Source organism: Diospyros lotus, chromosome 1 (assembly GCF_014633365.1).
Source record: "Diospyros lotus cultivar Yz01 chromosome 1, ASM1463336v1, whole genome shotgun sequence".
Classification (NCBI taxonomy): domain Eukaryota; kingdom Viridiplantae; phylum Streptophyta; class Magnoliopsida; order Ericales; family Ebenaceae; genus Diospyros; species Diospyros lotus.
The window spans coordinates 44475185-44488399 of record NC_068338.1 but is presented as its reverse complement, the minus strand read 5'-3'; the positions used below and the strand labels follow the sequence as shown (position 1 = coordinate 44488399).

The window sequence follows — 13215 nt, the reverse complement described above, 5'->3', positions numbered from 1 at the left end:
AACAATCTTAAATGTGATGTGTATTTACTAAATTAAATATATCAAACTATTAATTGACCCAAATATCTAATTTAGTCAATTCTGTTTGGCAAATTCGAAATTTAGGGAACTAACACGAGATTTCAAAATATTTTATTTGGTTAGCTTATTTTTTAAATCACGTCACTTAACATTTCTTTTAATGATAAGACTTATAGCAGTATATATTTAATATAGATTAAAATTTTAGATTTAATATTTAAAAAATATATATGCATTGAAGTACATTTTTACGATCATCATTACCCTTTTAAAAAAATAACAAAAATACATTTTTAGGACCACCCAGTTTGCGATGAAGTAGAAATAGTGCTTTATTGATTGAAAAATAGGATGTCAAAAATATGATTGATATTAATTTCATTATGTGGAAAAAAAGAATAATATAAATCATGGTACAAATCTTTAGCATACCCAAACGAGGATTAAAAAATTTTAAGGAAAACTCTTAAGTGTTACAACATTATAAGGTAAATATGATATTTGGTATATTATTGAAAAAAATTAAAAATATTTTATAAAATTTAAACCAAACATAAAGTTGGTGTACTATTAAAAAAACAAAAACAAAATTCCATTACAAAATTGAAGCAAAATCAAAAGTTTAACATTGTTTTTGTAATTTACCCTATAAAAAAAAACAGATAAGATTAGGGTAGAATTATACATAATAAAATTAAGAGCGATGGCAGCTAAAAAAAAATACAAAATATTATCTAAACGCTTGAAGAAAAGATTGATACATCCAGTTATAAAGAAAGTGAATGAAATAAAAAAAAAAATAGTTTTATAACAAAAAGATTGATGTATATTAATTTTTAAACATGATATATTACATAAAATATAAAAACTTTAAAACCGACATCGTGAATGGAGACATACGACTCAAAAAGTTTTTGAGTTTGAGATGATAAAAACAAGTTTGGACATAAAAGGTATATCTTAGAATTCAAGAATTAAATGTTTGTTTATAAATAAAATTACAATTGTATGTATGCTATTTATATAGATAAAACGGTATCTCTGTATCAATAGTGATAAATCTAATACATTATTGGACTCCATAACGATAATGAAAATCATGCTCACCTAACACCAGGGAGGAAGGGGGGGTTTAATCTTTCAAATACCATAGCATCCATTTCACACGGGGAAGACAAAAAGATCACAAGTTTGCAACTGTTTAGGAAGACAAGACTTGGCTTAGATACGACCAGCAAGCTCACAAGCAAGATTATATATAGTATGTACAGGTTGTTTGGTATGAGTACTTGATTAAGTTTGTTGGGGTGGGTTCATGAGTTGGGTACCCGAACCAATCATGACCATGTTTAGGATTTTAGACTCAAAGCTAATTTAATCATAAAATAAAGCCCAACCAACGCAATCCAACTAAATTTAGGTTTGATTCAAATCTATAAAATTATGTTAAAATTCTATAATCTGAAACCAAGATATTGAGATCTATAAAACTTGTTTAGACATACATTCTAAAAGAAATAGTGAGCACAACGTATATTAATTGAACAACGGGTTTTTGATATTAACCCAACTTGATCCATTGTCCTTTGAATCTAAAGAAGTAGAACCAGAATTGAATTAAATCGGGAGGGAAAAAAACTCTTAACGAACCCAAACCTATCACACTGAGTCGAATTGGTTCCCAATCTTCCCAAACCCATGAGCACCCCTAGATGCGAAACTAGAACTCCAAAATAATGCAATCAAGTATCTAGCAGAGGAAGATGCAGTCTTAACAGAGAGAAGAAACAAACAGGCCGATCTACAGCTCTTCGTGGAATTACAGAAGATTCAATTACTCTACAAGTTGTCGCTTCCAGACTCCTCTACAAGCCTCTTCCTAATTAATCATATTTGCAGTCTTTGGAATGTTTAAAAATTATATTGAAGATAAAATCAAAACATTTTAACCTCCCTCACAGAATTTGGGGAATGGAACAAACCAGGAAGACATGCTTCATGCCTCAGTCACTGTCTCATCTAAAGATGTAGAACAGGCCAAACTGGGCTCTGACTGTGCTAGGCCAGGGTTTCAGCCCCCCGGAAGAGCCTGCAGGTCACGCTGGGCTGGCCCAACAAAATGAACCGTGCCAGCCTCATTGTTCAAAGACTAGATCAAGATGATCTGTGAAAGTAATCAAATGAATCGCCCTTGTCATGCAAAAAAGGTACACAAGTTACCAATCAGGAAAGGAGACGGGGTAACAAAAGAGATGGGAGTGTTCACCCACTATATGAGAGAGAGTGTGTGTTTAACTCAAAATTCAGAACAACTAGAAGTTCCATTACTGACAGGAGATGCATTTAAGATGAGCAAATAAAGAAGTAAAATTTCAAAGTATATTAAAATGGATAGGGGCCGCAAAAGGACAATGTGAACGAAAATCTCAATTATAGTCTGCTGTTAAATTAGATACACAAAGGGCCTCAAGGCATGTAGACTTGTGGGTAGTGGAGTCACCACAATCAAACTGGAGCAAAGCGAGTTGTGAAAGGCATCATGAATCAACGTTTAGAAAGAATTCACCAGTGCTTAAAAGAAACTAGAAAGAAAGAATTTGCCAGTGATGACCTCCTGACCAGAGGAAGTTTAAAAACTACAAACACAACCAGCCTCTACAGAACTACAATGCAGCTGGCTATCTTAAGAATTATGAATGCATGGAATTCACAAACATGTGGAGTCAGCTGATTCCAGCATATCTGTTATCTGACAATACCCCACAGACAAGGTTGGCTAAAAGGGAAGCAATAGGTTATCAGCAATATCAAACTAGTTATTCTCCATCGGTTCCTTTTCTTGGTTAAGTAACATCTATTCTCTTATAGTCATGAGAAAAGAGGAGGACAAGAAAAGGAAAAGGAAGAGAAGAAACAAATAACATTCAAGTAAAGACGTTAATGGTTACTGTTGAAATTTTCAGACAAAAGCGTAAGTCCTGGCTTTTGAATCCATTGGTACGAGGGAAAGGAAGGGAAAGGAATTAAGGTCGTAATGGAATGTAACAGTTAACCCCCAGTTTCTTATTTGGTTGCAAAATTGATAAGGAGGAAATAGAATTTCAATTCTACTGTTTTCTTGAGCCAATTTATGTGATGAACCAGCATTACTAATTGCTATGATTAATCTAAAGAAAAATGACAAAAAAAGTTAATATGGTTTGGTTTAATCCAACAAAAAATGTCAAAATATATGGAATGTAAGTTTAATAAAAATGTAAAAATATAAGAATTGAAATATTTGCCTAAGGATTAGACAGGGACAGCAAGAGTATAGAAGGTATTAGATTAAGTCTTCTAGAAGTCTGTTAGTTAGGGATATATTTGTAATTGCAAGCGATTAAATAGTCCTTGTAAATCCCGCCTACAGTCTATAAATAGAAGGGTTCGGGAGTCTTATCTCTCTCATTATGTTTTGCGATCTATCTTGTGGAAAGAGAACGTACTGGGTATGTGTGTGAGAGTAAAGGGTATCACTTTGTAATCTCCAAGCAGTACAACTTGGTAATAGGGCTAGGAGAGAGAACAGTGCATGAAATCTTTGTTTTTGGTTTCAAGATAGTAAAGAGCAAAGTCATATCTGGATGTAGGTTCTCCTTCTAGGAGTTCGAAACCAAGATAAATCATTTGTCTTGTGTATGAGTGCTTTGATTCTGTGTCAATTTCTTATATTCTTATTTCTGTTCTAATCGTGAGTGAGAGATTGTATTTGTCTTGAGGGAGAATTGAGTGTGTGTTGGCGAGAAGTATTACAAAAATAAGCATGGATGATGTTATGGTGGAGTTTTTGTTCTTCGAGGATTATCGCAGGAGTTTTAACAAAGAGGAATTCCTAAAAATGGAGTAATTGGAGGAGAGGTGCAACATCAAAGATGATATTAAAGGTGAATGGCATTATCCTAAGAGAATCTATAATGAACAGATTGATAAGGCCGCAAAGGCAAAGGGACAATTTGATATTGTTGAAAGAGAAGTTCATATAGAGGGAAATCCCAGCAAACACAAAGAATGAGGAGTTACTGAATTATTTGCATGTAATAAGGAGATTCCAACTAAAACTTCAGCTAATATTAAGGAAGTTGACCCTATAAATGAAGCGAAGAAGTCAATGGAAACTCAGGATTCCGAAGATGAAAGAAGATTGGATGAGGAGATTGGGGTTGACCACACTTTACAAGAACAAGAAGCCGATGATCCCGGTGATGCACAACCTAATCTAGCTGTAAATCATGTTGGGGAAGAAGGTCGAGATAGAGGCTAGGTGTCAGTCGTTGAGAAATCGTTGACTGGAATTGAAGTTGCAGCAGCTCCTAATGTTAATGCTCACAAATAGCCTTGGTATGAGTATTCAAGGCAAGTCTACAATCCTCTGTTACTGCATTTCGAGGCTGTTGTTGATATGTTTGCAACACAGCATGGCTATGGGTTGAATGGGGATACAATAACAGCAACTATCGCTGTAGATATGCTCTCTTTACTTGTATTGGACGGTACTGAAGTACTAACGGAAGTCACAAGCATGGATAGTCCTTCCATTGGACTCCAAGGTTTAGCTACTAGCTATGTCAATCCAGAAGTGGCTGATCATGTCCATAGAATGGAGACCAAGCTTGATTGGATAGCTATTACCGGGGGTCGTTGTATTGGGCTTGAACTCGATGAAGTTTTCCCTATTGAAATTTTGGGCTAATTTATGCTTGGAATTTATCTTGGAAACCTAAGAATAAAGAAGAAAAAGCCTAGAAAGAGAAAGACAAAAAAAGAATTAAATAGATATAGAAAGCGGGCATTGGATGAGAAAACAATAGCTCAGTTGTAATAAATTTCTTGGGGACAAGAAATCTTTCAAGGTGGGGGAATTGTCATGACCCTAGGAGCAATAAAGGAGCATTATTGTAATAGGGTATAATAGTTTGTTAGGGATATTTGGCTATTTGTTAGGTCATGGGTGCTGTTAGAAATTAGTTAAGCAGCTAGCTATGCCTATAAAAAGGCCAATTGTAAGAGTAGAGGATTATGTTTTGAATTGAGAATTGAAGTTTGATTTCCTTCCTCTAAATTTTCACTCTCTCTCTCTCAATCTTTCCCTCCCTCACTTTCTATTCTTCCCTATTCTTCTTCTAAATTCTCCCTTCATTCTTCTAATTTCCAATCCAACCCTAAGCTAAACCCTAGGTTCATGACATGTGGGTAGTCTAATGTATAGCATGGTGTGCACAAGGCTTGATTTGGCTCGTGCATGAATGTTGTGAGCAAATTTATGGCAAATCTTGGGAAAGCACACTAGAATGTAGTTAAGTGGGTGTTTAGGTATGTGAAAGGGTCTGGCAGCATGGTCTTGTCCTATGGTGGAGCAAATATAGGAGCATCAGCCAACATCCTATAGTATTCGGATGCTGATTTAGATAAAAGAAGATCCACAACTGGATATGTATTCAAGTTGTGGAATTCTACTATCAGTTGAAAATCAACACTCCAACATGTGGTGTCTCTATCAACTACTGAAGCATAATATATAGCAGTATCAGAGGCAATTAAAGAAGCCATGTGGCTGAAAAGCCTAACTAGTGAACTCCTAGGATCTATAGTGCATGCCACTTTGATGTGTGATAGTCAAAGTGCCATACATTTATCTAAAAACCAAGCTCAGCCATGAAAGGACAAAGTATATAGATGTGTGTCACCATTTTATTAGGGAAATATTGGATAAAAAGGAAAATTTTCCAATAAAGGTTGCAGGTGATGATAATGTTGCAGATATCTTCACAAAAGCAATCCCTATGGCAAAGCTAAAGCATTGTTTGAAGTTGCTATAGATGTTTGAAAAGGTTGGAGAAGAAGCTCAAGTCAGGTATGGTTTGTATGTAGGTGGCTATCCTGGAGCAGTCAAATCCTATGCAAATGGTGGAGAATTTGTTGAAATATTTGCCTAAGGATTAGACACAGGAGAGCAAGGGTATAGAAAGTATTAGATTAAGTTTTCTAGAAGTTTGTTAGTTAGGGATATATTTGTAACTGCAGGCGGTTAGATAGAGTCTTTGTAAATCCAGCCCTCTATAGTCTATAAATAGAAGGGTTCAGAAGTCTTATCCCTCTCATTATGTTTTGTGATCTATCTTGTGGAAAGAGAATGTACTAGGTATGTGCGTGAGAGTAAAGGGTATCACTTTGTAATCTCCAGGTAGTATAACTTGGTGATAGGGCTGGGAGAGAGAATAGTGCATGTAATCTTTGTTTTCGGTTTCAAGATAGTGAAGAGCAAAGTCATATCAATCTGGATGTAGGTTCTCCTTCTAGGAGTTCCAAACCAGGATAAATCCTTTGTCTTGTGTGTGAATGCTTTGATTATGTGTCAATTTCTTGTATTCTTATTTCTGTTCTAACCGTGAGTGAGATTGTATTTGTCTTGAGGGAGAATTGAGTGTGTGTTGGCGAGAAGTATTACAACAATAAGCATGGATGATGTTATGGCAAAATTGAAAAACAAAGTTATACCAAGAAAAGATCAGTTCATATATCTTACATTAATCAATCCAAAAAGATGGGAGATGGATGTTACTCATAGAATTAAGACAAGATGGTTAAAATGAAAAAGTGCATCAGGCGTCTCATGTGATAATAAGATTTTGTTAAATTAAAAAGAAAATTTTATAAAACAGCTATAAAACTAGCTTTGTTGTATATAGCAGAGAATATTGAACAGTAAAGCATCAACATGAACAAAATGAGTGCAATTAAGATGAGATGTTTAGACGGATGTGTAATCATATAAGAAAAGATAAAATTAAAAATGAGGTTATTTGTAATAAAGTGAAAACGACTCTTACTAAACATTAGATGCGATACATGACTAAAATGGCTTGATAATGTGAGAAGAAGACCAATAGAGGTTCTTATGAGGAGAGTGGATGGAATTGAACAAGTACTTAGCAAATGCAATAGGGAGGACCAAAAAAAAAGTTAAAAAAAAAAAAAAACATTGTGGGAGAAACTTAAATATTATAAATGACTAGCAAGTAAGAATTCATCTACTTGGTCCAACATAATGGAATAAAAGGAGGCTAGAAAAGTTGTCATGTTGCTGTTATCAGGACTGGAAGCAGATAGGAAACACTAGCAACGTGTGTGTGTGTGTGTGTGTGTGTGTGTGTTTGGGGGGGAGGGGGGGGGGGGTGGCAAGTTGGGGTGGCAATTGTACCCAAACATCACACCCAACACTACTCCTTTGATCTCTCTTATTACATGATAAAATGAAATGCATTAGAACCTTCCTTCCTCATATTGCATGGGAATGAAGTGGAAATGACCATTCCAACAAAATGCATAATGGTCCCTTTCCAACCATTCCAAGGGAATAGAAATCTCACTAAAGCCCATTCATTCATATCAAACATGGCATTAGGCCTAACATGTTGACTAACCTAGCAAATGCTATAAATTCAAGCAGCATTAAAAGTTCCACGGCATTGTTTCAAGGAATAGTTACTGTAGACTTAAAGCAGAACCAAGGCGGAGTTGAAGTTCAATAGGTATGCTAAGCTATTTACAACTTCATTAGGCTGAAGAGAATAGTTGATAACTTAAAACAGGCAGCTGCCTCCAGAAAGGTTAACTCAGTCAACTGTGACTCCTTAAGTTCGGGGAACTTCTCTTAAATAGGCCTGCCTAGTTCCTATTTTTGAAAAAAGCAAACGAAAGATGATAACCTCTATGGGTGTATTGAGACTAAAGTTGATAATATACGCAGAGCAGCGAGAATTCCATTCACTTAACATAATATATTTTCGACAACAGAAATTAAAAATACATACAACAAGAGGCTCCTATTGATTAGGGAATCTGCAAGGAAGATAAATAAAGCATAACGTTGAAACTGAAAACAGAACAAACAAAAGAAACATACAAGTAACATCTATTTCTTAACATTTTCAGAACCATTCTCCACAACTACACTGACCTTCTTGTAGCCGAAATCTGCCGGGCGAAAAGAGTACTCCTCAGAATGCCTCTTGGCAAAGATTGCCCACAAAGACTGTACGATAAGCGCAACCAATGCTCCACACCCAATTAAAAGTACCAATCCAGAAAGCATATTCAGGGGACAAGGAACCTTCTTATGCTCCGGCCTCTGCTCGCCGCCTTTTCCGTGGTAGGACAGAGGATCCACTGGCTGAGAATGCATCGAATTCGGGACATTCCTAACCCTAAATTTCCATGAATAAACACTAATAGTTTGAGCTGAATTACCACTTGATGAACTTATCCCCACAAAAACCTCTTCCCCTTTCCACATTTCTAACAAATCAATCTGAAAAGCAAGAAACGGATTGTAAGGCCTTGGTTTTCTCATTTCACTCAACCTAACCTCCAGCCTCTTCGAACTCGCATCGTAATCGACCCAAGAACGGAGATTTTGCCCACTGTTGAGGACCAAATTGAGAGACGAAACGTTGCCAACCCTAGAGGAAACAAGGCTACACACATCGATTCCCACATGATTCGCATTCTCATCACCGACAGCGAGGTCCATCGAAGTGTCGAATTCAATCCCGAGAAATTTATCAACTTCTTGGGACAGCCCGAAAGAGGTTTTCCCGGAATATTTATCAGGAAATCCGGCCGGCACGAATAAGAGAACGAGGCCGTCGCCGGGATCAGGCGAGATCGAGAAAGAGAAGTCCGTGGAGAACGATGTTGGATTGAGAGGACTACTCGAATGGATGAACTTGAAGGGTTTATTGTAGACCAGAAGCCCAGAGCTCGAACCGGTCGGCCGAGTCAGCTGCACGGCGGAGCCGCCATTGACGATCGCGGCGTCGCCGAAGAGGGCGATTTCGGAATCGAAGTTGGGGCTGTCTTGGAGTGGGAGCGAGAAAGTGAGGTTGGAAGCTAGGAGTAGCAGAGTAAGAATCAGAAAGTGAATTGTCGCCATGATCGGCGGCGATTGATCGGATTTCTTCTTCTTCTTCTTCTGCTTCTACTTCTTCTTCAGACTGAAGCTAGGGCTAGAGGTGCACTGGTGGGGGAAGATGGAAAAAGTAATGATTGAAGGTGTGGCACGGGTTGTTCAAAAGATTTAGGGCAAATTACAAAAACCACCCCTTGGTTATCGCTAAATTCAAGGTACCACACCCCTTTGTCGGTGTTGGGGAAATTATGCACTCTCGTCTCGCGATGTTAAATAAATAATCATTTATTATTATTATTATTATTATTATTATTTTTTTAACATGCGCCAAGTATTTTTGCCTCCTCGAATTAGTCTTCAGAAAAAGTAAACCTCACCCAACTTATATTTTAGGTAAATTATAATATAATCTCTATATAATATCTCTATAAGATTTCGAACCTAAAATCTCAAATATATCTATCTCATATTCTTACCACTGGGCCATCCACTAGGTGTCATATATCTTTTTTTTTGTCTTTGACCTTTTCTTTTTAATTTTTAATAATAAAATATTTTAAAAAAAGAAAAACACATTCTCATTCGTATTGCGATTGATCTCCTCCAAACTCCAGTTGTGATGGGTTTATTGAATTTTGTCATTAAAATAAAAAATAATAATTATTGAAGAGATAATATAAAAAATAAATAATTAGATTTAATTTATTGATAGTTGGTTAGACTACATGCTAGACATGGTTGGGTTGAACTAAATCAACGATAAGGAGGCTCAAACCTGTCAATTGTACTGTTGGGTTTGCATACAGAGGAGGAAGACATCAACCAGGAAAGTGAGTGAGGCCTAAGAGATAATAGTTGTTAAGAGTAGGAGAGAAAGGGAAAGATTAAAAAAAAAAATAGAAAAAGAAAGAGAGACTGTGAGAGCATTTTGGTTTTTTTCATAATTTGTGGCAAATTATTAATAATAGTGGGAAAGTATCTTAACTTTTTAAATTTCAGGACTAACGGGTGTGACTAGTATATTTTACTCAAGAATTTAAAATCAATTAATTTTCTTTATTTTTAATTTCATTAATTGAGCACTTGAATTTTTTTATTTTTTGGGGGATAAAAGTCAAGCAAATTCAATGCTTTTGGGGTGAAAGGGTCAATAATTAGAGTCGATTTGAATTTGGTCAAACTTAGATTTATTTTTATTAAATAAATGAAGGGTAGATTTGTAAGTGAAAAAATAAATTTTTACCTTATTTTTAATTTTACGTTCAATTTTTAATTGAAAACCTGAAAATGTGATTGGGAGGATGCATCATCATCATCATCATCATCATGTGGTCCGTCCAAGATGCATAATGCATGTCTCTAACGTGTGTGTATGTATAAGAATGCTCCTACAAAATCAACTTGTCTGTCTCTCATAATCTGCAGCTCTGCTTTTCGCTTTCTTAAGGCTGCCGTGAGCCCTCATATAGTTTTGTTTGGGATTAAGGTCACCGATGTGATTTTATTCCAAAATTAAAGAGACATGTGTGCAAGGATCAAAGTGTTTTCAAGACTTGTGAACAAGACATCCTACTGTACATTGTACATGGAAAATTAATGCATTTATTGCACAAGTAAAAGAAAAGGGCAAAATAAATTAGATTTTACCTTCCAAAATGTCTTAACTTTTAACAATATATATATATATATATATTTAGTTAGGAAGAATCTTATGTCTTGTGGTTAGAGTTGACAATAGTTCGGTTTGGTTTTGATTTTTGTCAAAACCATAACCAAATCATTACCCATTTGGTTTTAAAAATTTAAAACCATAACCAAACCATTCGATTTCGATTCGGTTTCGGTTTAATCATGATTTTTTTTGTTTAATCCATATTAACAAATAAAGACAAATAGCATTCATAATTTTTTTTGATAATTTCACAACAAACAAAGATAAATTCTAATAAAGTTACTTTATTCTTACATAAAGTTACAAAACTTCTTAGATATAAAATCACATCTCCAAACCTACAATTGTTAAGATCAATAAATTAATATTTGCATAATTAAATTGTAATTTAAGTAAAAAAATTAGCTATGAAAATTAATACCTTCATCAACAAAATTAATATATTCTTTGTAAATTGATGCATATCCATATGAAATGAATGAGCCAACTTCATCTAACAAAATTATAAATATAAAAAATAAATTAATATGAAAAGAGATAAGGCAGAGAGCGAGAGGCAGCGAGGGTGAGAGAGATCGAGGGCGAGCGAGAGCAAGAGGGGCCAAGCCTTAGCGAGAGTAAGAGAGATCCAGCGAGGGCGAGTGAGAGTAAGAGAGATGCAGAGAGCAAGGGCGACTGGTGAGCTCGCGCGGAGGAGCAAGAGAAAGGAGGCAAAGAGGGTGAGAGAAATCAAGGGCGAGCAAGAGAGATCCAGCGAGGGCGAGCAAGAGCAAGAGAGATGCAGAGAATGATGGCGACTAGTGAGCTCGCGCGGACGAGCAAGAGAAAGGAGGCAATGAGGGTGAGAGATCGAGGGCGAGCAAGAGCAAGAGAGATCCAGCGAAGGCGAGCGAGAGCAAGAAAGATGCAGAGAGCAAGGGGGAGAGCACGCGGACGAGCGAGAGGTAGCGAAGGTGAGAGAAAGCGAGAGCGAGGTTGAGAGAGGAAGGAGAAGAGAATGGGAGAAGGGTTTGCAAGCAAGGCAATTGGGTTGGGGTGGGCTGGGTTGTATATAATATGTATTATATATATATATTCGGTTTGGTTCGATTTGGTTCTATTCGGTTACCCACCATTGGGTTCGGTTTCGTTTCGGGTTTTGATTTGGTTTTAGTGAAAACCATAACCAAACAATACCCATTGAAACAGTGTTCGATTTTTTCCCAAATCAAATCATTATCCAGTCAAACGATTTTTAACCGTATTGATCGGTTCGATTTCGATTCGATTTCCCACAATTTCGGTTGCAATTGCTATCCCTACTTGTGGTGATGGTATGCTCAACATATTTAATTTCAAACTTGTCTTTGAGGTTTGTTTAAAAGTGAAAAACATGGTATGTTTAAATCCAATATTATTAATAAAAATATGAATATTTCTATTCATATTGTCGATTTCTTTTTTCTCTATGACAGTCGTTTAGGACATATTCATTATAGAAGAATATATGAAATGATTAAGATGGAATTAGTTCAATTTATAGAATCAATGGGAGAGGGAGAAGTTTTTATCTGGATGGATAAAAGGTAAATAATAAAAAATATTAAAATAATATAATATTAAAAAAAATATATCAATAAATTAATATAATTATTCTCGATGCATTTTTATATTTTGATAACGTCGCATAATGATATCATTATTAATTTTATTAAATATATAATTTTTAATATACATAACTAAATTGTCATTTAACTATTGACATTTAATTCGATTGTACAAGTAGATCTTGATAAGTTTTATGGCAAATAATATTTTTTCTACTGTAGCAGTAGCAACATAAAAAATAAATACTAATAAAAAATCAAAATAATTAATTATAATATACAATGCCAATCAAATATTGCATTCCCAATATTCAATATAAAATCCCAATAAACAATCTTAAAATAGTTTTCTTAGCATCCAATAAAGTGGAGGAATGATTGAACAAAAATAAAAGGTAGCAAGCTACTATCATTTGCCTACAAGGTTATTAGCAAAATTTTCATAAATACAAAAAAAAATAATAATAATAATATCATTTAAGAATGCTTCAAAATGTAGTTCCAAAATCCTTGAAGAATCATTTAAATTACAATTCTAAAATTCTTAAAAAAACCCTCAAAAAATCAGTCCCTATATCTTTTTAAAAAAATCCAAAATTTCAATCCCTAAATTCTTAAAAAAAAAAAACTCCAACCTTAAAAGCCCCTAAATTATTTAAAAAAATTGTAAAATTCAGTCCTAATCAAAACATCATCCAAAATAGAAAAAAAGATACTTGTTTTTCAACAAAGATCAATTTAATTTAGTATTTATATCTTAAAATAATATTTTAATAAAGAACAGACTTAAACTATTAAAAAATTCTATAACGACTATTTATTAGAAATATCTAAAAATACTTTCTGTTTACTGTATATCTACGCACTAATTAATCTCTCTTAACCAAGTATAATAGATCTCATTCAGTATAAGCAAAATTATTGGAAGTACTAATTGACATAAGCTAGTAATACTAACAAAAAGAATTGTTATATTACTTACGTCAAAT

General features: G+C 34.8%; 1 protein-coding gene across 3 annotated transcripts; it reads right to left on the bottom strand.

The window, feature by feature from the left end:
• Window positions 1–981: 981 nt before the first annotated feature.
• Window positions 982–9123, bottom strand: LOC127813118 (L-type lectin-domain containing receptor kinase VIII.2-like). Of its 3 annotated transcripts, none has more exons than XM_052353895.1 (2): window positions 8018–9123; window positions 982–1218 (listed from the first exon to the last, which is right to left on the bottom strand). In XM_052353895.1, exons 1-2 carry the CDS (start codon window positions 8990–8992, stop codon window positions 1183–1185), a joined length of 1011 nt encoding a protein of 336 aa, XP_052209855.1. In that variant the 5' UTR covers window positions 8993–9123; the 3' UTR covers window positions 982–1182. The 3 variants fall into 3 exon arrangements, with proteins under 3 accessions (XP_052209855.1, XP_052209848.1, XP_052209862.1); XM_052353888.1 differs by lacking the exon at window positions 982–1218 and adding an exon at window positions 1727–2211; XM_052353902.1 differs by lacking the exon at window positions 982–1218 and adding an exon at window positions 2156–2185 and having other exon boundaries at window positions 8018–9122.
• Between the last annotated feature and the right edge of the window lie 4092 nt (window positions 9124–13215).